The following is a 26,977-nucleotide window of genomic DNA, read 5'->3' on the forward strand; positions in this document are numbered from 1 at the left end:
TTTGGTGAGAATCCTGTGGAGTTCACCCACAGGTTCCAGAATGTCTGGAAAGGCAGGAAGCGAGAGAGGAGTCCAAAACTCTGTGCTCTTCGTCTTCCACCAAGTGTTTGAAATACGGCTGAGACGATTTCCAGTGACCAGAGAGCCTGCTGTAGCCCTTCCTTCCAGTCGACCTGGGGATCCAGAAATGGACAACCCTGACCTAGCGCCTGGTGGGACCCACTAGACTCAAGATGACCTGCATTTTGAACCATCCCAGCCAACACGTGAAGGACATGCTCAGTGTCAGAGAAGTGCATTCAATGAGAGCATTATTTAAGATTTGTAAACCTCCCATTTCTTCTTGTATCGTTTGATTTTGGGGACTCCAATTTTCCCCCATTCCTGGCATGATGAATGCATGCTTACTAAGACTTGTCTGCACTTCAAACTGTTTTGAATTGTGAACAGGTGGGGAACCATCCGTGGTTCAACTGCACCAACACAATTATCGAAATAGTTCTATGATCTTGCAGGGCTGCAATACCCCGATACTCTGGGACCATGAGCCATTGTGTGATGCATGGTCTTCTGAATTTTGAATCTTGTTGAAACTTTCTGGGCATCTTGCTGGCCCTTCAGAGACTTGAACCAAGTCTGAAAAGTTCCCTCACCAGAGTGCTGAACCTAGCAAACAATGATAATCCAGCCAGCGATGTTCTGTCATCTTCTTTGCTCCTGAAAAGGTGTCAAATCCACAAAGCCGCATCCAACCGTGAGGAAAATCTTGCCTGGAGCCTTCTTCCATGATCCCTGCTGCAGAGGTTCTTCCAAAGTCTTGTCTTCCGTCTTCTAGACAAAGGAATCCATCAACCTGGTTTTTGGCTGCGTATCCTGAAGTCTTCCTGCTGCAGCACTTCTTCTGTGCTGAAGTACTGTGGTGGCTGTGGTATTTATTTACATTAAGTCTCTTGTGATTCCTGTGTATCCTTGGGGTGCTACTGCAATTGGGGAAGGGGGTCTCCTGTCCAGTTCACCCAGGCCCACTACTGGAATCCTTCTAGGGTATCTTTTCTGAAGTCCCTGGACCCTAACTTTCAAAGTGAACTACTTGTTTGCCCAGTCTTCCTCAGGAACTCGGACTTTACCTGCAACTGAGCCCTATCTCTCCTTGCTTACTTCTGGCTTGTAGACCACTAGGGTAGGGTCCCTCTTCTGCCTTTGAGAGAAATCATGTACTAGAATTGGGAAAGGCTAATTTAAAGGGTCTTCCTTGAAAAGTAAAACAAGTTTGGAAAAGTTTACTTACTTGTAAATGAGTTAGTTGGTAACTTTAAATGAGAGTGAATAGTTGGAAAAAGTTATTACTTACCTTTAGATATGTCCAGCCATTATGAAAAGTATATATTGGATTTACTTTCTTTGAATACGCTGTGTGCCTTCTTAAATAAGTCTTACTTTCCTTAGAAACTGTCTCGCCATTCTAACCGAAAGAAGATAGGTTAAATTACTCATCTGTGAATTGGGTTCCCCTCTTCCGAAAGGTAATGCTATTGGTTTCACTTTATTATTCCCGTTAGGATAATTGTATGAGGGTCCCCAATCGGGTCTTGCTTCCCCTGACTTGCTGTTGTTTTGACCTATGCAGACTTACCTTTTAGGTTGCTGGTAGTTACTTACAAAAGTATATAGGTTTTACTTACCTTGAGTAGAACTGTGTTATCCTAAAATACGTTAGTTATTGCTTCCCTTAGTCTGTGAACTGAAAAGCAACTGTAACTGAATATTACACCCCAAGATCCAACTCCTCTAGAATAACTGTTATCCTGAATCAGAGTTATACGTTTTTACTGTTCCTATAATAAGTGTTCCACTATTCAGAAAAGTATATTGTCCAGTCGACTTACTATGTCATTTCTTGCTGAGCTTCACGGTATAACTGACAGGGTCTACTACCCTTGTATTACATAAAGTAATATGAAAGTAATTTATGGTTTTACTCCCCAGCAATAGGTGTGCCCAATACAGAATGTGTATACAAAGTCTGACTTCCCTAGAACTACTGTTAGGTGTTCCAAATTAGGTTATCTGCTTTGGTCTGTGCATCTTCAAGCATAGTGTTGTGTTTTTATAATTGTGCTTACATATAATGTGATAGTACTTATTCACTCCAAGATTTATCTGGGCCTATTTGTATTTAAATAAACCATTTATTTTTACAATACATAGTGTCATTGTTTCTTTGAACCATATGTGTATTACAATCTCTTTGTACTGATTCTACAGCCCTCTCCCCCTCATAAGATAAGCCTGGCTGCTCTGTCTACGCTACCATATACTCAGGTGGTACAACCTTATACTAAGTGTGGAGTCTTGTACTGCTTCAGTTGAATGGTTTTACTAAGCCCTTAGTTGGACTTCAGAAAAACTGTCCTAACAGTTACTGTCCTGGTAGTCTGCCTGCTGTTTTGTGTCTATCAAAAATGTATGTCCTCTTTTTGCTGAGGGCTTTGAATCAGCCACCTGGTCGTATAAGAGCTTCAGAAATTATCGTACATGAATCAATACAACACATAAATTCACACTTTAGTTTTGTTTTCACCATGATTTCAAAACCTTATTTTCAATAAGGCTTGTTTCTAAATGTAATCTCTCTTGACTGGAAAGGAAGGTTTTCTGATTGTTTTACCCCATTTAGGGAGATCAGTGAACTGCACGCTGTTGCAGCTTCAAAGATGTTCATAGTCTTTCACAAAGATAAGGCAGTGTTAAGAACTTCTCCATTGTTTATTCTAATGGTTATTTTTTATTTAAATGTAATGCAGGAGCTTATTCTGCCTGCATGTTCTTTTTCGGGGGGTCTTTGTAAACATGAGGAACCTGTCATGCATTTGGTGTAAGAATATTTGCGCGGCACTTGAGGCACTCCGAGGAACTGAACATCAACTGTGGTGTAGGAACCCCTTTCCTCTTGTCTTCCTAGCGCATGCTTCAAACAGTTCTGCATTCATGTGATTTCTATCTATCGGAGGCCTGTTTTCCATAGCTTTACCACAGGTCTAAGGAGTGGATTCCAGTTTACGCACCTCACCAGGAAACCCCTGAGTTGCTGTCAGGGTGCCGGTTCAGCAAGGATGCTCTTTCTGAAAGCTGAACTCCCAGGAGTGTGCAGACTTAGTTCTGCTTCTTTTTCATGGGGTAAGATTGTGGCAGGTTTACTCAGTCTCCCTTTCGATTCCGCCTGTCAGCGGATCGGCCGGCCACGCACCCCCAGTTTCACCACCTTCTACCCTTTAATAGTGTAGCAGATGCATTCTCTCTGGATAGTTGATTTTCCTGCACCCTAAAAAGCATTGTGATTGGCTCATTTAATAGGGCTGAATTGTTTTTAATTGAAGGGATCAGGACTGGGGTAGAGGACCTCAAGCAGAGAGCTCACTCTGCCATCTTGTTGGATTAGTTCTTGCACCTTACTATGCTATGAGATTCAGGGAGTGTGTTTTCCTCAGGGTGTGTTACAATTCAACGCAATCGAATATGGGTTCATTGGCCATCTGGAAACTTGTTGCAGTTATAAAGCCGAGAGATGGGCTATGCAACCCTAGAGGCAACCCTTAACAGCCTCTAACCTTGTAAGGACACTGATGACACATGCTCTGGAGCCATTGCTGCCGTTCTTGCAGAAAATTAATCAATTACAATTTAAGGAGAAATTCCTAGAAACTTCTCTGAGCACCTCCTCCAAAATGGATCCCTTGATTCCACAGTATCACGTATGTAATGCCCATTGCAGGCATTCCATGAATATGTAACATCTATGAAAAATGAGAGTCAAGCCTAGTTACGGACTTGTCCATTCCAACCACATCCTGGACAGATTCCTATGTTGTGTCTCCACATGCTAAATAATTGAAACGGCATCTTTATTTCATTTGTTGGCAGCTTCCAAACCTGGAGGTATCACGGCGCTAGTACAAGATCAGAGTAGAAGTGAAAGGGCAAAAAACAGGATCTTTGCTTAACAAAGATAGGGCACGTAAGAGCCTTAGTCATATTTATCAAACAGCCAGGTTTTTAGAAGTTTTCTGAAGGTAAGGTATGAAGGTTCGTCTTTGATGCAGGGCGGGATGGTGTTCCACAGAGTGGGGGCGGTGACCAGAAACCTGGCTCCTCCAGCTAGCTTCTTGTTAAATCTGGGGGTGACGAGAGCAAGGGTGTAAAAGAGGATCGTAGGCTGTGTATTTGGGTCTTTCTGGAGAGACGTTGACTGCGGTAGGTGGGTGGTGCAGCATTGTGGATGCAGCGGTGAGAAATTGTCAAGATTTTGACTTCAATCCGAGCTTTCATTGGAAGCCAGTGGGCATCACGCCTGGCCTGTGAGATGCGGTTGGTACGTTTTATGCACTAGGCGTCTCCGAGAGCATTATCTTGAAGCAACTTTACTTTAGAAAGATTCTTTGTTGAGCTACCATTGAGTAAAGTGTTGCAGTAATCCAGTTTACTCCCGATAATGACCCAGGCGAGAGTAAGGCAATTGTCTGGTGACAAGAATTGTCTGCTATGATTTGATAAGTTTAGTGTTGTAGGCAGAATTTGATTCAAGGGCATTGACGTGTTTGTACATGCGAAGTTCAATGTCCAGGAACACAGGGTGTGGTGACTATTTGGACAAGGTTAATTTCTGTCAGGGTAGTTGTGAGGACGATGGCTTTGCTATCGGCAGGGTCATTGAATCCAAGATTGAAATCCCCGAACAGGATGAGTATAGTGGTGGGTTTGATGAGGGGGGGTTCAGGAGGACGATTATTTTGGATTCAGGGGAGCATAGGTTGTTTGGGTATCTGTAGAGGAGGATGGGGTTAAGAGTGATTTGTGGGTTGATCTGGAGATTGTCAGTGAGGAGTTCATAGCCCTGTAGTGTGGAAGATGGGGAATCTCGTATGGACAGGATAGATTTGAATATGAATGCAACTCCACCGCCTGGTTTGGAAAGTCGATTTGATTTTGGGATGGTATTACCATTCGGGTTTGTAAGGGATGTGGCGGGTCCTGCGATATGTAGCCATGTTTTGATATCTTCTAAGAGATCCTGTTTATTTTCTAATCTGAGGTTGTGGATATCAATGGCGTGGGCGCAGAATGAGCGTGAGTTGATAAGGGCACAGCTGAGACTGGAAGTGAGCTTGGATGGTTGGGTAGCGAGAGGAATGGGTGGATGAACAACAGAGGAGGGCGATGTGTGAGTAGGGGCGTGGGGGGGACTGGGGAGAAAGACTGTCTTGTCTATGTGGGCTAGGAATGTGGAGGTGGAGGGAGTGGAAAGTAGTGCATGTGGATAGACGAGTGAATCTTAGTGCACTGAGGCACAGTATGGTAAGGCATACTGTAGTGAGGGGTCAGAAATGTGAGGCGGGAAACTTTGTCAAGGTTTTTCAAACAATTACATTTTATTAACTCAAAAGGTTGGAAAAGGTTTCACTATACCTACCCTGACGAGGATTTCCCTTTCTAAAGTAAACTAAAGGAAGCACTCTAACAAAAGGTTTCTGTGCCTCACACTTATACTTGCAACTCAATAAGGTAATAAATGACAGTTCAAATATATCAGTTATGTTCACAAACAGTTTCTCCCTGTAATCTGGGTGAAATCCCCTTCCCCAGATTCAAGCAAGATTATATTCAACAGTTCCAAATGGATACGGAAATCCTGTCTTGTAACAAAGTTCAATTTCAGTGCTTTTGGTTCCAAACTGAAAGCAATAAGTTCCAACTTGAATTCAACCAACTGTTAAAAAATGTTCAAGATTTTCCTCCTTCCACATGTGGCAAAGAGTTCAAAACAACTTCTCATAAACCAAGAATACTTCCATATTTCGTTAGGATCAATAAAATTGTCTTTGACAGGATAATTCTGCAACAGTTCATAGCACACTTGCTTTAACAATGTTTGATACCTCTGCAGCAGTCCACACAATACTTGCTTCTTCAATGCTTTTAACAACACCACAGTACTTCAACAAATTCCACCTGGTCCACTCACCTGCCAGGCCTACTCGACTACTGCAAGGTCCTCTGCTGAGATGTACTCTCCTACCAGAACAGAATAAACTACTAATTACAAGTACTTGTGTGGTAAAGGTAATCTTCCAACAAGTTAGCAATGTCTCTTTCTTCGCAACATCAAGTTTAAGTATTTCTTCTGGAAAAATGAGAAACCCACTGGTGCTGTTTGTTACACGCTTGTGGTTGGCATATGCAATGCAGGTTATGCTCCACACCCTCTAAATAATTTCAGTAGGACATCCCCCCCTGCCACTCTTGCTTTCCCACTTTCCCACTTCCGTAATAACCAAATGCTGACAATGGTTCTCTCTCATGTTTGCACTTCTTTGGCTTTGGCAATGTGGGTTTAAGCCAGTACTACTTATGATTTTTTTTTACATATGGACAATATGTTTCACAACTAATTAGATTCTTAGTTGCCCCTTTTTGGCTTTGGCAATATTGGTTCTTTTTATCTTTCCTTGGTATGATTCTCTTTTGACTTTGTGAATGGTTGTTTGTATTGGTTTCTTTCAATATTTCCCTCTCTTGTTGCTGGCATTTATTCTGGTCAACAAAATTACAATCACATCTTTCTGGTCTGTTTAAGTTCTTATTCTCCATCCTTCTCTTTACATCAACTTGGTTTTCAACCAATTATTATTCAACTTTGTCAGTTTGGTATTCAAAAGAAGGTTTGTTTCACCCTGTTACACTCTTTGCATTAGATCTGTATTTAGGGCAGCCTGGCTTGGCCAGCGGATGATCAGAGTGCACCCGGGTCACAGTATAACAGTGAACTCACTGGGTGTGGTGTGCTCGTCCGCTTGTCCCACAGCCTCCACGTATTCTGCTTTGCGCGGCCTGTTAACCTTTTTTGGTCAGTCCCCTGCAGCCTGCGCCACTGGAAAAAGGAGCGTTCTCTGCTCCAGAGGCTCTCCGGTGCTTGCCTGCCACCGGAGCCCTCCTTACTTTGGGGAAAGTGTTCCAAGTGTATGCTTCCTGTCGTGCAAAGTCTGCAATTCTGGTCTCCAGGGTAAAAGCTTTTAAATCAAACGCTTCCCACTCCACGACCTCTGCAAATCAGGTCTCCAGAGGAAGAGACCCTCTCAGGACCGGCAACTGCTTGACACACAACAGTGGTCCCCGCGTCTCCACTTTCCTCCAGATTCTGCTTCTGCTGCAATGTAGAGAACCTACGTCTACTCCACTTCCTGCTGCAGCCCTCTTCTTCATCCCAGTACTTTGGGAATTGTGGGACTTGGAGTCCACAATGATACAATCCGTTTTTCTTACAGCTTTGATTTTACAGTAAACCACCAGACGGGTAACGTCTTTGGGGAAGTTATACGAAGGGTTTTCCCATTCTTCCCATCCTGCTTCCTCCACCATGTAATCCTCCTGCAGAACGCCACCCCCAGGGTCAGGATCAGGATCAGGAAGCATCTGCCTTTCTCTGGCCACATGAGGGGTCCCAGGCAGGGATTTCTGTGGGAATCATATCTGATTCATCACAGTAGTTGGTTTCAACGTGGTAGATATTTGACCAGACGGAGGAGGATGTAGGTCCGGGGTAGGCGTTAGATGCAGTGTGAGTTCCAGAGAGGGAAATGGTGTAGAACAAGGAGATATTTGTTTTTTGAGAGGATCACTGGTACAGGTGTGTAGGCGAGTGAATCTTGGTGGGCCAGTGATGAGGCCAGGTTTGATAGATTTTGATATAGTAATTGTGCGGACTACAACCTAGTGAGTAGATGGCTGATGTCTGAGAATTGATGGTGTTAGGAAGTAAGTGTGTTTGGGCATGGTGATGATAGTGCAAGTGGGGATGAGTTATGAGGAGGGAGTATGAACCTAGAGATTATAGGTGTAGCAGTTGTGTGATTGGATCTAGTAGGGGATATCTGTGATGGTCTGTGGTCGCCATGTGTGTGTCGTAATGAGGGTTAATGGGGTTCTGGAGGTTGGGGGGGCGGCTAGCGAAATGAGGCAGAGACAGGAGGAAGTGAGTGGGTGGAGGTATAGGAGTAGAAGTGGCACAGGAGAGTTTAATAGCAGAATCTGATAAGCTCACTATCAGTCGCAGGCTTCATGATCGACATTGCAGGCTTGCTCCTTTTGGCCCGCTTCCTCCTAGGCAGCAGTAGGAGCTGTGTGGCTTCAACTGATTTGGAGCAGGCGAGGCACTGCAGACATCCCCAATACATATTCCAAAGCAGTGACCATGTTATGGATGTACCTAAGCAGGATGTCTATAATTGGACAGCCACTCGGAGTTAGAATGTTGCAGATCTCATTTGGTGAGCTGAGGACCCCCAGCCCAGGATTGAATGCATCAGGAGTGTAACCTGAGCCATTAGTCATGTCGACCACTGGGGCAAAGTATTCAAAGACGAGGAAGCCGCAGAGAGATGCTGGAAGACTGTTGCTTGTACACCCTTTGGCTAAGTGTGGAACCACAAGCTGAAGCTCTGCTCTTCATTCGTTGTGGGAGACTTTTCATGTAGTCTCTGGCTTCAACTGGTGGATGTTCTAGTTCGGAGTCCTGCATCTCTGACGTGTGTCTCCCAGAGATCTGAGGAGTTGTGATCCTGTATCTGGAGCACACCATCTAATGTGGGTACTTAACGTTGTTGCTGTGATCTCGTACAGCCTGGTGCTGTGGAACATGCAGTTCATCCTTTTTGTGAGCCTGGAACCTTTCTGCCATGCAGATGCTGCACTCTACAAAGAGAAATGCTCACCCCCGAACAAACTGATGATTTGGTGGACAAACAAAGTGCTGCAAAGTACCTCAACAATTTTGATCTCACCAGTTGATATTGGCAAGTATTTCTGATGGAGAGTTTCCAAGGAGAAAACTTCCTTCTCCACCTCAAAGGGTCATTAACACTCCAGGGTAATGCCCTTTTGCTTAAAAAAATTACCTGCCACTTTCCAAATGTTAGTAAATAATGTCCCGCATAGGTTAGAAAACCTTTGCGTGGCATAAGTGGATGACATTCCAGCCTTCAGCTTAACATGGGAAGAATATTTTCCCATGTTCATATTACATTAACATGTTAATATTACATAATATGAATATATACAAGGAAATAGAAGTAAAAAAAAAACAGCAGTAGTAGCAGAACGTTTTCATAACTTAACTGATTACCTTTATGCATAGAAATGATTGCTCTGTTTCAAAGCTGATATTTACCCTAGTTATATGCATCACTTGATGTGATTGGACCCTAAGGAAAGTAGTGTGAGTACAATGTATACAAATATGATCATATACAGGGAAAGTACAGCCATAAAAAAAACAGAACTATCAGAAAGTGCTCATAAGTCTATTGATTATCTTTATGCACAAAAAGGATTGCTGTCTTTCAAGCTTGTGTTTTCCCATATGTATATGTTTCATATGATGTGACTGTACTCTAAGGGAATTACTATAAGAACCTACTTGAAGGATACGTCTACAAATAAAATAAAATGTTTAGTTTCTGACTGTTACTGAAGAAAACCATGTGGCCTAGATATGTCAGCAAAAGAAAAAAGAGTGAGCCAGACATGTGATGTCATCAGTGATGTCATCAATGACATTTGTGATATCATCTCTGATGACCTGGGTGTTAGGCTTAACACTGCACGATGGTGGCGCGAGTTATGGTTGCTTAGCTTACCATAACTTGCGAATTTCAAGGGTTTTTCGCTTTTACTTGGAACCATAACGTCCCTTTAACAACATTTTATCACTGAATTTCATAGGTTTTTAGTAGCGCAACTTAACCATAACGTCCTTTTCAATGGATGAAGACCACTAGCATCCTAGGTTCTCAAAGTGAGAACCCGGGGTGGTAAAGATTTTTCTTCCCAAACCGGAACGCCTCCAGCGTCCCGGTGTAGGAAGGAAAATCTTTTACCAAGATGGACACCCATGGAAAGGGAGGCGGGGTGTATAAAGAGAACACAACAGGGCATCGGCGGGGGGGGCCAGGAGATGACACGGTGCATGAGCGGGGCCTGGGGGGGGGGAACAGGGGAGACACGGGGCATGAGCAGGGGTGTGGGGGGAACAGGGGAGAGACACAAGGCATGAGCGGGGGTGGGAGGGAACAGGGAAGAGACACAGGGCATGAGTGGGGGGTGGGGGGAACAGGGAAGAGACACGGGGCATGACCGTGGGGTGGGGGGAACAGGGGAGAGACACAGGGCATGACCGGGGGTGGAGGGAACAGGAGGGAGACACGGGGCATGAGCGGGGAGTGGGGGAACAGGGGAGTGACACGGGGCATGAGCAGGGGGTGGGGGCAACAGGAGAGAGACACAGGTCATGAGCGGGGGATGGGGCAACAGGAGAGAGACACGGGGCATGAGCCGGGGGTGGGGGCAACACGAGGTAGACACGGGGCATGAGCGGGGGGTGGGGGTACAGGAGGGAGACATGGGGCATGAGCGGGGGGTGGAGGGTAACACAAGGGAGACACGGGGCATGAGCGAGGAGTGGGGGGAACAAGAGAGACACGGAGCATGTGTGGGGGTGGGGGGAACAGGAGGGAGACACGGGGCATGAGCGGGGGTGGGGGGTACAGGAGGAAGACACGGGGCATGAGCGGGGGGTGGGGGGTAACACGAGGGAGACGCGGGGGGAACAGGAGGGAGACACAGGGCATGAGCGGGGGCTGGGGGGAACAGGGGAGACACGGGGCATGAGCAGGGGTGTGGGGGGAATAGGGGAGAGACACAGGGCATGAGCGGGGGTGGGAGGGAACAGGGAAGAGACATGGGGCATGAGCGGGGGGTGGGGGGAACAGGGAAGAGACACGGGGCATGACCGTGGAGTGGGGGGAACAGGGGAGAGACACGGGGCATGACCGGGGATGGAGGGAACAGGAGGGAGACACGGGGCATGAGCGGGGGGTGAGGGAACAGGGGAGTGACAAGGGGCATGAGCAGGGGGTGGGGCCACATGAGAGAGACACGGGGCATGAGCGGGGGATGGGGGCAACAGGAGAGAGTCACGGGGCATGAGCAGGGGGTACAGCGGAGTGACAAGGGGCATGAGCGGGGGGTGGAGGGTAACACGAGGGAGACGCGGGGGGAACAGGAGGGAGACACGGGGCATGAGCGGGGGTGGGGGGTAACAGGGGAGACACGGGGCATTAGCAGGGGTGTGCGGGGGAACAGGGGAGAGACACAGGGCATGAGCGGGGTGGGATGGAACAGGGAAGAGACACGGGGCTTGAGTTAACAGGGAAGAGACATGGGGCATGAGCGGGGGTGGGGGGAAGAGAGACTGGGCATGACCGTGGGGTGGGGGGAACAGGGGAGAGACACGGGGCATGAGCGGGGGTGGAGGGAACAGGGGAGAGACACGGGGCATGAGCGGGGGGTGGGGGAACAGGGGAGTGACACGGGGCATGAGCGGGGGATGGGGGGAACAGGAGAGACACACGGGGCATGAGCGGGGGGTAGAGGCAACATGAGGTAGACACGGGGCATGAGCGGGGGGTGGGGGTTACAGGAGGGAGACATGGGGCATGAGCGGGGGGTGGAGGGTTACACGAGGGAGACGTGGGGCATGAGCGAGGAGTGGGGGGAACAAGAGACACGGAGCATGTGTGGGGGGAACAGGAGGGAGACACGGGGAATGAGCGGGGGTGGGGGGTACAGGAGGAAGACACGGGCCATGAGCGGGGGGTGGGGGGTAACACGAGGGAGACGCGGGGGGAACAGGAGGGAGACGCGGGGCATGAGCGGGGGGTGGGGGGGTAACACGAGGGAGACACGGGGCATGAGCGGGGGGTGGGGGGAACAGGGCAGACACGGGGCATGAGCGGGGGGTGGGAGCCAACACGAGGGAGACACGGGGCATGAGCGGGGGGTGGGGGGGAACACGAGTGAGACACGGGGCATGAGCAGGGAGTGGGGGGACCACGAGAGAGACACGGGGCATGAGCAGGGGGTGGGGGAACAGGAGGGAGAAGAGGGGCATGAGCGGGGGGTAGGGGCAACATGAGGTAGACACGGGACATGAGCGGGGGGTGGGGGGAACAGGGGAGACACGGGGCATGAGCAGGGGGTGGGGGACCGGGAGGGAGACACGGAGCATGAACGGCGGGTGGGGGGCGGGAGAGAGACACGGGCCATGAGCAGGGGGTGGGAGGGAATGATGGGGGTAGATCTCTCTTCGCGGCAGGGGCCTCCCTCTGGAACAGCCTTCCTGCCTCCCTGAAACTTGAGGAGAACCATCTCCGGTTCCGGAAGCACCTCAAAACCTTCCTATTTGCTTCTGCTTTCTCTCTCCCTCTCCCCTGCTAAATTCTTCACTGAATCTGCAACTGGGCCACTCTCTCCGACCTTGGTCCTTGGCCCAGCCACTCTCCACTTGCACTGCCTCCCTGGCAACACCTGCACTGTGGGACTGTCTCTGTATGCCTACAGCCCCCCACCCCAGCACTTGTCTGCACTTACCTTGCACTTGCCATCAGCTGGCCCTATTACTTATTTTTGTATTCTACTTACCCTGTACTGCACTTCCCCCCCCCCCTCCCCTTCCCCTTCCCCTCCCCCCTACCCCTGCACTTGCGCGATCTTAATGACACCTGGCCTAGTAGGATCGTTGTCTGTCTTCCCCTTGTTTCCCCCTCCCTACCTCGTCACGTCTTGAAACACTTGTGTATAGGCGCGTTACAAATGCCATATCATATCATATCATATATATCAATGGGAGGAAGACACGGAGCTTACTATGCAGCGCTCTGATGCAAACGATAAACAAAGATGCCGGACATCTCTCACAATACGACGCACTGCACGCTTCACCGCAGCCAATAGGAAAGCACATCTGATGTCCGTGGACATCACGCAAGCCGCTTGCCCAATCCCTGTCCTGTCTGCGGAGCGAGCAAGGAAGTGTGTCCACAAAGCGGACACAGATATCAGTAATTTTTGTCACTTACATTTTTGTCATTTTTAAAAAAAAACACTGGACGGATTTACACCAAATTTAAAAAAAGCACGCCGCTCCCGCTGCAAATTTGGTGTAAATCCGTCCAGCTGTTTGGGCTGTAGGCGTGAGCAAACTTTTTTCCCATTATGTCTATGGGAGAAAAAAAAGTTTTGGGAGCCCCCTATAACTTTGCCCCCCCGCCCTCCGGACCAAACCTCACCAAATAGCAACTTAACCATGTAGTTATGGTTAAGTTCCTGTTTCCATAGGAAGAGCCCTTTTTGGGCGGCTTATAACTCTGCTCTCTCTGGACGAAACCTCACCAAACTTTGTAAAAAAAAAAAGTATATGGGTCACTCTGAATTGTTTTGCAAAGTTTGATGAGGTTTGGTCCAGGGGGAGCGAAGTTATAAGCCGCCCAGAAAGTGCTCTTCCTATGGAAACAGCAACTTAACCATGTAATTATGGTTAAGTTCCTGTTTCCATAGGAAGAGCCCTTTTTGGGCGGCTTACAACTCCGCTCTCCCTGGATGAATCCTCACCAAACTTTGTAAAAAAAAGTATATGGGTCACTCTGAATTGTTTTGCAAAGTTTGGTCCGGGGGGGGCAAAATTATAGGGGGGGTCCCAAAACTTATTTTTTTCCCATAGACTGAATGGGGAAAAAACTTTGCTCACGCCTACAGCCCAAATCGCTGGATGGATTTTCACCAAAGTTGGACCAGCAGCAGCGGCTTGGTCCCGAAAGTGTGCGTTTGCATATTTGGTGAAAATCCGTCCAGTAGTTTTTTTTAAAAAATGACCAAAAAGTAGGTCACAAAAAATGAGTGATATCTATGTTCGGTCCACGGACACACTTCCCTGTTCGCTCCGCGGACAGTGTCCTGATTGGCCAATCGGCTTGCGTCATGTCCGCGGACATGCAACGTGTTCGCTGATTTGACAGTGAAGAGCGTGAAGTGCGTCAGATTTTTGGAAACACCCGCCATCTTGGATTCGGTGAAACTTGGTGGAAAAATACTATTTAGTAAAGTGTTTTGGTGTGTAAGACTGTTTGGGGAGGGTGGGGGAGTAAGAGATGGGTTAACTGTTGTATTTATTTAGGTGGCAGGCACCCCTGTTGTGTTCGTTCTGACTGCGGACAATACGGGTGTCCTGAAATGTTTGTAAATAAATGAAATTGCGGTGTCCTGAGGACACTACGCCTGTACATATGGTTCGTAGGCAAGTTTAAATTGTTCTAAGAACATGTGTCCTGGGATGTTCGGAAATGAACAAAATGGGGGTGTCCTGAGTACGCTATGCCTGCCGTACTGTTTGCAGGAAAGTTGAAACTGTTATTAGAACACTTGCAGTGTTTTGAAATGATCGTAAGTAAATAAAAGTTAAAGTAAAAGTCATGGGTGTGGTATGCTGCGGTGGTTGCGGCCAGGGCCTAGAGTCTTGGGTGCATGGTCAAGACCAAATTTATAAACACTGAAGTTATAAGTCACTATGGGTGTGATTTGCTGCGATGGTTATACTTATTATAATATACTTACTGTTTGGTTTAGTAACTGGAGTACATGTATTCCTTGTTAATTTCTGTGATAAAAGAAAAGATCATGTTAGTATTGGTATTTTTTAACGATTTATAACATTGAATAATCAACATTTTTTTTTACCCTCATATTTAGTAGATTACAAACCAGTGTACTGTGCAATTTGTTCAGTTTCTGTATTTGTTTCTAAAATCATTGGGTCTGTGGGGAAAAAAAATCCAGGGTTGGATTAATAGAAAAACCTTTTTTGTTATGCTACAGTCTATTTGTTTGTTTGTTTTCAGTGTTCACTTGTTGTTTCTGGCTAATGTTCTATGTTGGCTTGTTGCAGATTTTTGGAGCAGTTAGATATCTGTTGACATATTGTAACTGTCTATTTTTGTTATAATGTAGTGGTATTGATTTATCTGTTTGGTTATTGAAAATCTTGGGGCAGTCAGATACCAGTTGGCATATTCTAACTGTTTATTTCTTTATATAATTTAGTGGTATTCATTTATCTGTTTAGTTGTTGTAGAATCTTGGGGCAGTTAGATACCTGTTGGCATATTCTAACTGCTTATAGTTTTTTAATAGAAGTTTTGTTAATGTTTAAGGACAGTTTAGTTAATACATTTTGGTTTTAAGAAGATTAAATAAGCGTTTGTAAGATTTGCTGGTAATCTCTGCTTTAGAGTAATGGTACTATCATTACGTTCGAACCATCCACATTTTTTTTTAATATATGCAGTATAGTGACCTGCATTGGTTGTGGCTCCTGTGTATTAGATGACACCTATTGTGAAGGTTTTCTTACCAAGTGATACTTTACCATGTGTGAATCCAGTCAGCTTGCAGTTGTTTTTGGTACCATCTGCATTGTAACGTAGAAGCATTAGTATTACGTATTTACTATGTGTTTGTATTAGTAAGGTGGAGCGATTATCCGAATTGCAGGTAGTACATAATCTACCATGGTTTGCATGTTATACAAGTTGCTGAAATGGAACGGATTCACAATTAGGTATTGATAAATACACAAAGCGCTCATTGGGGATTTGTTCTTGTGTCACATTGTTGCAGAGAGTGCATGTATGTTTCCACATGTATGAAATCTGGAAGATTTCATTTATAGGTATGTTTTTGTTTTCCAGTACTTGTATTAAGTACACTAGAAATTCCTGTGGATCTTCCTGTGAGTTTATAGTGAATTTCACCATTCCAGCACAGTAGTCCAATTGTCTTATTCCGTAAACACTATACGTGTTGTCAGGATTGTTTGTTGCGTTTCTATGAAGTACTAACATTTGCAAACACAATTGGTCTATACTGTGTAAGTAAATGTTGTCAACAATTGGTGGTAATTGAAATAGAATATTCATTGCTACATTTGCGTAGCAGCTTACACCAGTTATATTTGAAAGTTTAAATGGACCAGGTAGTTCTGTATCTGAGTGCTTTTTTGGGTTTGTCTTCCATTTTTGAAGAAGTACCTGGTTTTCTTTCCCTAATAGTTTCTTTTTTGTTTGTGGTACTTGATGAAGTATTGTTTTTTTTTTTTACTCTCATTGGAGGATTTGCAGTGACATCCTGTTGCATTTCTGTTTGATTCAGTTTTCTTTTACAACGTTTTACTTTTTGTGGAACAGGATATGTTTTTAGATGGGGGGTGTATAATGAACATACTATATTGTATTCTAAAATGAAAGGAATATCAGCGTTTACTTCACTTGCATCAAAGTTGATTAGAAATAGACCGTCAAGTGTACGTAAGCGTGATAGTGCTACGTAGCTCATGCCTTCTCTAAAGACTGTGGTACCAATGTCTATCAATGCTTTGTCTAGGGTAAGACCTTGTGATTTATGAATGGTGACTACGTATGCAAGAGTTAGAGAAAATTGTTCTCTGCGTATATACATGTCTTTGAAGAGAAGGAATCGAGCTGTTGAGCATCCTATCCTTTTCACTTCTAAAAGTTTGTCAAAGAGAATATTGACAAACTAAATGTTGTTGTCACGTGGGTATGTTTGAAAGCCAACAACTGTACCCAGTGCTCCATTAACTACTCATTGATCCACGTCAAGGTTACGTTTAAGCATTACTCTGCAATTTAAGGATCATTTTAATATTTTTTCCAATCCAACTGTGTTGGAGATTGAATTCCCTAAACTATTTAGTCTTGTTGTGGCTTGTTCACACATGGGTAGTGTCATACCATGTATGTCTAGTTTGTCTGTGGCGCTTTCAATTATTGGTTACATTTCTTTTTTTAACATTGTTTCATTGAATTTGAAACAGCTTGCAAGAGATGGCATTAAGGCCATACAATTGACATTTTTGTGGGCTAATTGTTCCATAACATCCATAGCACATGCATTATCGCCATAAAGTGCATGAATATGCCAGGTTTTCAATATTGCTTGTGCTTATTGAGATAGTATACCAACTCTAATACTTTTTAAGATGTTGGCATAAGTGATTGCCGCATGTTTTCTGTTCTCTGTATTGGAAATGTTGCCAAAGCTTGACATTTCCTATGCTGCCAACAGTTTTACGGCAGAGTTTGTGTTCTAAGGTTTTAAAAATAGGCTCACCTTTCACTGGAGTCAATTGAAGAAGATCTCCGAAAACAATAATATGTTTTCCTCCAAAGAGCTCTTCGTAGTTTGTTTTGAGTACTACTTGTAATCTGAGGTGAATCAAAGCCAACATTAGGTTGGAGACCATGCTCACTACATCTATTAGTAGCATTTTCATTTGTTTTAATAATCTGCGTAGGTCCATTGCAGCTTCTGTAGAAAGTTTGTAATAGTCTAATTTGTTTTGGTGTTCTACTGGCAGGAGTAATAATCGGTGTAAAGTGACACTGCCTATGTTGTAGGCAGCTAAACCTGTGGGGGCAGTGACAACAGCTGACAGTTTGTTGTTTGTCACTTGTTGAAGGAATTTGCTGATGATTTTGATTAGGATTGTTTTGCCAGAACCAGCTTCACCACTGACTTACAGTAGTATAGGTTTGTAAGTTTAGCAGGTGCATTCTTTGTTTTCATGTTGTACACCATGTGCAATTTCTTTTGTTACTTCTTGAAAAATGCTACGTTGCTCATTGTTTAGTTTTGATTGTAGTATAGTTGTCTTGTTTATCTTCATACTGACACATAGTATTTTCTACTTGCGTCATAGCTAATTCTGCCTCATTTGTTATTAGTGGCTGTCCCAGTGGTTCTTGGCTTTCTGTTACAGAAGGTTGACTACTGTCAGGAGTGTCCTTATCTAGTTGGGCCTGGAGTTCTTCTTCGTGTTGCTGTTCATTGTGCAACATTGTTTTGTAGTGTGTAAAGTTTACATCGGTTATAGTGCTTTCATTTGCTTTGAAAGCGTCTTCGTAGGAGTCAGTTATCTAGTATTTCTTCTTCTTTTCTCCATGGTTTAAAGAGTTGTAGCAGGGACATGTAATATAGTTCTTTATGTTGAGGAGTCTTTAATGACAATTTGATATGATTAATTAAATTTGGTTTGGTGAGTTTCACTAAGCTGCCTTCACAATGTGACACTCTGTATCTACCTTTTTTTTCATCAGGTTTTATATTATTTCTGTATGTGAAGTTTTGGGCTATGTGGTATAGACACATGGTTTCCAAAGTGGTACTTCTGTTTGGGTAGTATGTGTCCAGCACATTGTTTTTTAAAATGTCTTGGCTGTTGGGATCATGTTTGGCTATTGTTTCTATATCGTCCTTTGATTTCAGAACTCTTTTTCTCGATTTAGCAGGAACAAGACTTCGCCATACTATATTTTCAGATTTTCCATACAAAGCAGTACTGGTTAAACAATCTGCTGCTTCATAGGAGCCACATTCTCTACGGGAGAGCATTTTTATGCCCAAGCTGTGTAATTTCTGAGACAGTGCTTTGTCTGATGACGGGTCATTCCAGAGGTCTTGGAGCTCTGTTTTTTCTGCTTTGGTTAAGTATGCTGTAACATATCGTGCAACTGCAGTGGAATTGTCTGCAATGTACTGCACATCTATGTTTGCATTCCATAAGTGGGCAATCATTGCATTGTAATCATTGATATATTTTTCCTCTTCTGTTCTTTTGATGTAATATGTATTTTTAGGTGATTTACCTTTAACACTATGTCTAACTAAAGACATGAAGTTGTTTACTTGTCCTGTTTTTGTAACTGGTCTAGGGAAACCAAAGCGGCATTTGGTGTAGTATTTCCCTTTGTTTTTGTATTTGCGATGACAATATTTGCCGCATTTGTGTCTTTGAAATTGTAAAATTTGTGCATGAAGATCACTATTTGTTGTTTCCGATGGAATTTCACAAGTGACATATTTTAAGATAAACTGTAACACAGTGGCATCATTGTCTTGACCAAATTTAGGAGCATCTTTAATCCATAAAAGCATGTGGATATGTGGTGCTCCTCTGGCTTGGTAAATAAAGTGTAGCATAGCAATGAAGTGATGATGAAAATATCTTGAAACATTAACAGGATCTAGAGAACAAAGTTCTCCAGGTGTTAGTATATCTATGTTTGTTTTGTTTTTGTTTGATAAGCGTAGGAAATCATGTAAATCTTCCCATGCATATTCTGCACAACTTAATGTAACAAACCAAGTGGGTGGGCCAAGGTTTCTTATCATACAACGTACATCTCCATGACGTCGGAACCAGTACTCTTTAGTACCATGCATGATTGCTAATAGATTTGTAATACTTGATTGTAAAACCTCATCTTTTTGTTGCACTTTTTGTAATAATTGTGTATTTGACATATTTTGAAAGTGGGTTCCTGATTTTAATGTGTATTCAACTCCGTAACATAGAGTTGCTAGTTCACTTTCAAAGAGTAGGTGGAATATGTATTCCCAGATTTAGACAAAATGTGGAACTTCATAATACATCCGTAACAAGCGGTATTCTGATGCTGTTATTTGAATAGGTCCATCATCGTACCTTCCTCCTTTGCTAGTAGGAAAGAGTAGAGGAAAAGCATGTGCTTCTATACTTTTTTCCCATATGCTTATTGGTGATCCTTTTGTTTCACATTTGGTACGTTTCTAGTGCATCGTTTACGGTGTCATTAGAGTGCAATGGATGAATTGTATAATGGTCTAAAGTATTGGATACTGTAGCAGGATCTAGAAGCTCACATGGACCAGTTCTGGTGACTCTTGAATTATTTCAGTGGTTTCCTTCAATATTAATTTCTTTGTAGTATTCATTATTGTATGATATTGCAAGGGTTGTCTAACTTTATGTAAATCTACCAGTTGTTGCCAATTTTTTGTCTTTTGTAGGTACACCATTTACTAAGATAATTAAAGATCGCTCCATTGGACGTTGCACTCCCAGAATGTGCACATTTTGTTTTAGATCTAATGGTAAATACACTACTTTTCCACGAATGCCTTTCACCAATTCAGAGGGAGGTAATTTTGCTGTTTTTGGTTGCAGGCGTATTATTGCTTGAAAAGGGGTGCACTGTTTGAATTATGATGCTCTCATATAAATTCAGTTGTTGTAGGGGTTTTGGTAGTGGAAATAATTCCAAATTATTTGTGATAGCACGTGAAGGAGTTTGGTTGTTGTCAAGTTTTGTAGTGCAGTAACTGCAAAGTATTAAGGGGTCAATTATTTCGTATTTGTTTTCTACTATAAGGTAGAGAGCTAATTCAAACCATTTAGAATCTTCATTGTCTTCTATTTTGTATGTTAGGTCTACAGTTTTTGTGTTACTTTTATAAAAGGTTCTGCGGCAACATACACACACATGCTTTGGTACTTCAGCAGATGTACTTTTAAATTTCAGTATTTCTTTTTTGTATGTGTGTAGTAGAAGGTTGCCATGCATAGAATTGTTGCTAATTTGTTTTAAAGCTATTTCATTGTGCAAGTGGCTTTCACTTCCAAAATATTTTTTCTGGATATAGTCGATTTCTTCAAGTAGGTCTTTTGCAGTACCATGTAGAAGAATGTTATTTAAATTGGGTAGTGCTAAAGCAGGACTTTTAGCATAGTACAGTTTATAGACTTAGATTTCTTATAGTTGAATGATGTGTTGATATCATTTTGATATGATGGAAGGTGGTTTTGCAAGTAGGTCCTGAAATGCAGGCCAATGAATGTCCTTGTAGTCCTGTGTACTTGCGCAATGGACAGGTATCCATATTTTGAAGTAGTTTAATTTTGATTTTGTCTTTGCCTTTCACATACTGATTGAGGAATTGGCGTAAAGACTTGAAAGATTTTTTGGGAATGTTACACATTGACGTGCATGGCCATTTGTATACTAGACGTTCTGATTCAGTTGAATGGAGAGGTAGTTCTAATTTTTCCGGGGATATTTTTGTAAGCAGTATTTCTTGTTCCATTATGGTATTAACTTTTTCATAACAGCGTCCACTGCTATGTATGGCAATTGTATTTGTTTGCTTTTGTTTGTATGCTTCTTCATTAAAATATGGTTCTGTGCTTGTAGTGTGACTCCACTCACCTCCACAGATATTTAAGAAGTTATTTTTGTTGACATTTCGTTTGAGAAGTCTTTTTTGTAATTTAGTCATTAGTTTTGTTAGTGGTTTCATTTTGTTTAACACTAAAATAAATAACTTTCTTTTGAGAAGGATTGCACTGTCTATCAAAGCTTCTAAGATTAATTTCCTACGGTAGGGTTTAAGGTTTGTGCATGATTTCTCTCCTGTTTTTATAAGATTTTGAAGGACTCTGTGGTGGAACATTTTTGATAAAATACTTTTTTTGGTATGCTTACTTGGCACTTTATCAAGATTTATAGGAGCAGTTTTATCAGTAGTGTTAGCTGAATTCTTGTTAATTGTTTTCTGTTTCGTTTTACATTTGGATAGAGGAGGTGTTACGCTCACCTGGTGTCCACGGGGACGTTGATCTGAACCGGCCTGATGTTACTTCTTCCAGTGATACACGGAGCGCCGAGATGACGGAGTGGACCGGGCCACCCAGCTTGGTCTGTGTGGCTCGTATGAATACTCTTCTGTAATGCAGAAAAACAATGAGGATGAGCTCTGGGGTGTGGCCTTTTATAGGGGTGCTGGTTCGCGGACACCCGCGCTGTCCGCAGACAGATCGAACACCAAAGAAAGGTTCAAAAAGTCACAAAAGTATGTAGAAAGTCAGGATTACTGACTGGGACTTGTGCTATGGTGATTTATTATTGAAAATATTGTGGTTTGCCTGAAAAGGTAGTTTTAATTTGTTTGGTGACACGAACAGTGTCCGCAGTCAGAACACACGCTCAGCGTGGGCGCGGTCACCTGATAGCTTTGCGAACATGTCCGCGAAGAGAAGCGGTGTCCACAGGAAACCAAATGCACGGGAACTGTTTTGCGCATGCGCGTTGGTGTTCTACAGACACTGTTCGGGTCCTGAAACTAATTAAAAGTGCGAAGCAAGCGAAACGAACAGTTACGAACAGGCGTTTGTTCTTAGAGCAGTTTCAGTCCGCTTGCGAACAATACAGACAGGCATAGCGTCCTCAGGACACCCTCATTTTGTTTATTTACGAACATGTCAGGACACCGCGTGTGTTCTTAGAATAGTTTCAACTCGCTTGCGAGCAATACGGACAGCGTCCTCAGGACACCCCCATTTTGATTATTTACGAACATTTCAGGGAATTGCCTGTGTTCTTAGAACAGTTTCAACTCGCCTGTGAACAATACGGACAGACATAGTGTCCTGAGGACACCCCCATTTTGTTTATTTGCGAACATCCCGGAACACTTGATGTGTTCTTCGAACAGTTTCAACCTGCCTACGAACAGCACGGACAGGTCTAGCGTCCTCCGGACACCCCCATTTTGTTTATTCACGAACTTTTCAGGACACCGCGTGTTAGCTTGATTACGGACATCCCGGACACCGAATGTGGTGTTAGAATAGTTTGGACTTGTTTGCGAACATTACAGACGGGCATAATGTTCTTAGAACATGTCCATTTTGGATAATTGCGGCTATCCCAGACATCTTGTGTGTTCTTAGAACAGTTTCAACTTGCTAGCAAATAGTACAGACAGGTATAGTGTTCTTAGGACACCTGCATTTTCGTTTCTTCACGGACATTCCGGACACCCGCGCTGGCCGCGGACACCAACTGCTTTTAAAAAAAAAAAACAAGAAATGAATTAGGACACAATATAATAATTTTACTTTATTATATATGGATGTTAAATTTATGACAGAAAAGGTGAAGCCGAAACTGAGACAAACACAGGAGAATTGGGGGTTTCAAGAGGATTCATGAGGTGAAGAAGGGATGGAAGTCTCATCAAAAGTTTTGGTTCATGGAGAGGGTTTGGGGTTAATTGACTGGGGTATGGTGAGGGGGGATAGGTACATGTGGGATAATGGTATCTAGTTTTCTGTTTCAAGTGATCCTCCACAAAGTGTTTTAAATTGTTGACATTTTCCATGAGTAGGTCCATTTTTTCTTCCATGTGTTGGAGAGTCTTATCCAATATTTCTTTTTGTTTACTATTTTCAATGTTTGTATGGTCTGTACAAAAAAAAATGTATATGTTAAATGTATATAAAATAATATTTATGAATTGGTTTATATAGAAAAGTGTCTACCATTAGGTTCACTATATTTAGACATTTCCTCACGTGGGAAATGCTCCTCTAGCCACTCCACAGTACTTGGAATTTCTGTGAGAAAAAAAAAATATATCACTTTCTTCGTATCTAATACAAACATTTTAGAAATATATAAGTAAAATGAAGTACACTTACTAGCTTCTGGTAAGGTGTGTTCTTACTGGTCTGTAGATCTGCTGTTGCTCCTAGTTGTGGAGTTTCTGTGATGTTAATCATGTTGGAAGCCTATCTTTCTTCTTTTGGTATATTCCATTTTAGAACATATTGTATTTAAATGAATGGTTGATGATATATATGTATGGGTTACACTTCTTATTTATTACTACATATAATGTGTATGTGTGCTGGTTTGTAAATTTGTGCAGTGTTCATAAGTTATGATATAACAAGTAAAGATACCCCCCAGACTTTTTGGGTAGTGCTGCTGTTGTCCGCACATGTCCGCGGACATTAGAAGAGTTCGCGGACGTCAAATTCAGTACAGGGGGTTCAGTATGTTCCATGTTACATGTACATAAAGTCAGAGATATTATTGTTAAGCTGTGCTACTAAAAACCTATGAAATTCAGTAAAAAAAACTTTGTTGAAGGGACGTTATGGTTAAGTTGCGCTACTAAAAACCTATGAAATTCAGTAAAAAAACTTTGTTGAAGGAACGTTATGGTTAAGTTGCGCTACTAAAAACCTATGAAATTCACTAAAAAAAACTTTGTTAAAGGGACGTTATGGTTCCAAGTAAAACTGAAAAACCCCTGAAATTCGCCACTTATGGTAAATTAAACAACCATAACTCGCGCCACCACTGTGCACTGCTAAGATTAACACCCAGGACATCAAAAATGACATCACAAAAAAAAACAGAATAAAAAAGGGACCCTGCCGCGTACAGGACAGGCGGCAGACTGAGAAAAGTTAAGTTGGGGAATTTGTGGCTGTACTGGCAGATAGGGTGGACATGGGTTTGATTTGTTTAACCGTGGTAAAAATGTATTCGCAGTGAAAAGGACTACGGTCAATTCCGCCCCAAATATTTCTACCACATTCCAACAACCCAAATCTTTTTCACTGACTAGAATGGTTCTAAAAATCCATCTTCTCAAGTGCCTTAATGCAAGTTTCATCTTCTACTTACAACCCCTTATACTCATACATTTTCTATGTTCTCTGTTCGCAAGGGACACCTCTCCAAGAGTGGAAAAAAACAATCAATCTCCAATTAATGACATATTTCTGCTTTGTGACTCAAGTGGCCTAGTGTGCGTGGATCCAAGTATCAATGGGTATTCTTTCATATCCTGCTAAAACCCTTCGTTTTAGAGTGAAGCAACCGTCTGTCCGAGTGTATAGTAGCATACCAAAATAATAATGTTCTAACTATACAACCTCATTCAAAGTTATGGTTTCAGATTCTCATAAAGTATATTCCACAATCTGAATACTGAGGAAGCAGACTTGTGTGTGTGCCTTTCAGGGCTATTCTCTATTAATGCTGCCCTCATATAACTGAAGAAAGCTGCAAGAGTAGGTTTATCCTGGAGACTGAGCTAGCCAATTTTGAAGAATAAATGAAAAAACAAAGTTGTAATCGGGAGTGTTTTGCTCACAGAGATTTCGGTTCCTGACCTTATTGACCTCCTCAAATCATACCCTCAACATAGCAACCAATCAGTTCTTTAGACCCTAAGAAACATAGAGATGCTTAGCGACTTATTGTAAAGTGTACGTTCACCCAAAGCCATGAAGCCAGTTTTCCAAACACTTTTAAATTAGGTGGATGCAACAGCCACTGTGTACTTCTCAGAAATGAAAGTTCCATAGCTCCTTGTTCAGAAAAGGAATTCACTAAGAATTGGTACAGGATATGCTCTCATTCAAGCCACATAGTTGCATCAAATTTAAGTGAACAATCCAGCCTACTTGCTTCTATAGTTAACATTTCAAATGATCAACTCTTTGGTGTCTTCCCACATGCTCAAGGCTTTGAAGTTGCAATTTGCTATTGTTTTATTTTTGTTCATGAAAATGTTTAGCAATTGGTGAATTAATGTTGCCTATAAGGATTGGGCTGTGAGGTAACCCTGTCTTTGCTGGATCTATTCTCCACTGTCATTGGCACTAATCCACAGAGACCATTTCAAACATGAACTGCTTAATTTGTGTCACAGGTATTTTATTCTTTACATTGTAGTTGTCAATCTGTGGAAGTGGGCGACACACATTAGGTTTTATCCCATTTAACACATCACCTTTCTTATCTCTTAGTTGTGTTTTAGGCTGCCGTTCTGCTAGTAGGAATTTGAATAAAAGGTGATAATACAGTAAATAGCATATGCATGTTTCTCTGCCTATATTCACATTACATGTTGTGTCTTTCAGGTTCGGGAATACCCTTTGTACAATTTAATTAAAGCTCAGACTCAGAAGCAGATGGGAGAAGTACCAGAGGCAATTAGAACTTTGCAGTTGGCAATGGGTTTACCAGGAATGAGGAGAACTGGAAGTTCCTCCAAGTCCAAAGGGAAGAAAAGTGAAGTGAATGCAAGTGACCGTGTTTCCATCTTTTTAGAGCTTGTGGATGCACTTCGAAGGAATGGAGAACAGGTAAATACAAGTATTAAGAATATATAGAAAAGCATTTCAATATTGTTGATGAGTCAGTGTGATACACAAATGGATATTTAAACATTCATCTTTTTAGCACTCAGCTCTAGATTACAAGGAAACATTTGTCTTGTACAATGTACTCCTGCCATGGGAACTGTACTAGAATGCATCTCTGAATGAAAGGGCTGTATGGACCCCCAATTTTCTTGCTTTGTTTTTTATCATGTTTTGACTTTCTGAGGGGAAGTAAAGGTTTCAGCTTCACTTCCCCTGCTTTTTGCTCATTTGTTATGGGGACACATATCAGTCCTTCAGAATATCAGTACTGAGAAACTGTTTCCATTTTTATCTTTTACATTTTTGTAACGTTTTAACATTGCACAAATCATCTTACAATGCAGTGCAATTGGGATACTTGTGTATCACCTTAGCTTTTTACACTTTGGATTTTTCCTTCTTTTTATATGTGCCTAAAGTCACCCTGCTGGCAGCAGATACATTTTTACAATGTTAGCGTTATTTCTAGTGTGCACATTAACGTTTACCTCATGTGGCTACTAAACGTGGCTAGTGCCCTAAAATGGTGTATGCCATGAGATTTTTGCTTGTTCCCTGGTCATCGTGTAGATTGGTCTTCTTCCTGCCCATATAGGTTCATACGCTTGCCCTGGAAAGCTACTGCTTTGTGTGTGTGTGTGTGTGTGTGTGTGTGTGTGTGTGTGTGTGTGTGTGTGTGTGTGGTGTAAAAGGAAGAAGGTTGGACTTTCTAGTCCCATGTCACATCTGTGGTGCCAGAGTGTCTAGGTTTGGGGCATGAGTGAAACAAATAGTTGTCACTGATTGGACAACTACTAGCTGTTTGAATGGTTCAGATCCTTACCATTGGTGGGATTGGACATACTTCCAGTAATATAAAAATAAGAGGACTCCTGCAGCCATTTCTTCAGATCAACTCATTGGCCCTGAATAACAGTAAAACTGAGCTTATATTTAATTCAGGTCTGCTTTTTAAGAAAATTGATGCTAAATTTTCTCAGTTTATCATGGACAATATCATCCTTGTCACTAAAACCGTAAAAACCTTAGGTGTCACTCTTGACTCTGAGTTACCCATGAAAAGCATGTCTCCAACATTCGCTCCTCTTGCAGACTTATCAAACTCCTCTATCACATGAGTCCTTCTCTTAATATAAAAAATCGCTCTCTTCTTGCAACAAAACTAATCAATTCCCACCTGGATTATTTTAA

At 42.7% G+C, this 26,977-nt stretch overlaps 1 protein-coding gene across 1 annotated transcript in view; it reads left to right on the top strand.

The window, feature by feature from the left end:
• The window catches only part of TTC21B (tetratricopeptide repeat domain 21B), a 1,345,192-nt gene that overhangs the window by 506,204 nt on the left and 812,011 nt on the right, over positions 1-26,977 (top strand). Inside the window, exon 14 of the mRNA XM_069616283.1 lies at positions 25,502-25,726. Coding sequence (XP_069472384.1) covers positions 25,502-25,726 — 225 coding nt within the window. The remainder of the gene's footprint in view (positions 1-25,501; positions 25,727-26,977) is intronic.

The sequence above is a fragment of the Ambystoma mexicanum genome, chromosome 9 (genome assembly GCF_040938575.1).
Source record: "Ambystoma mexicanum isolate Mex_15411 chromosome 9, UKY_AmexF1_1, whole genome shotgun sequence".
Classification (NCBI taxonomy): Eukaryota; Metazoa; Chordata; class Amphibia; order Caudata; family Ambystomatidae; genus Ambystoma; species Ambystoma mexicanum.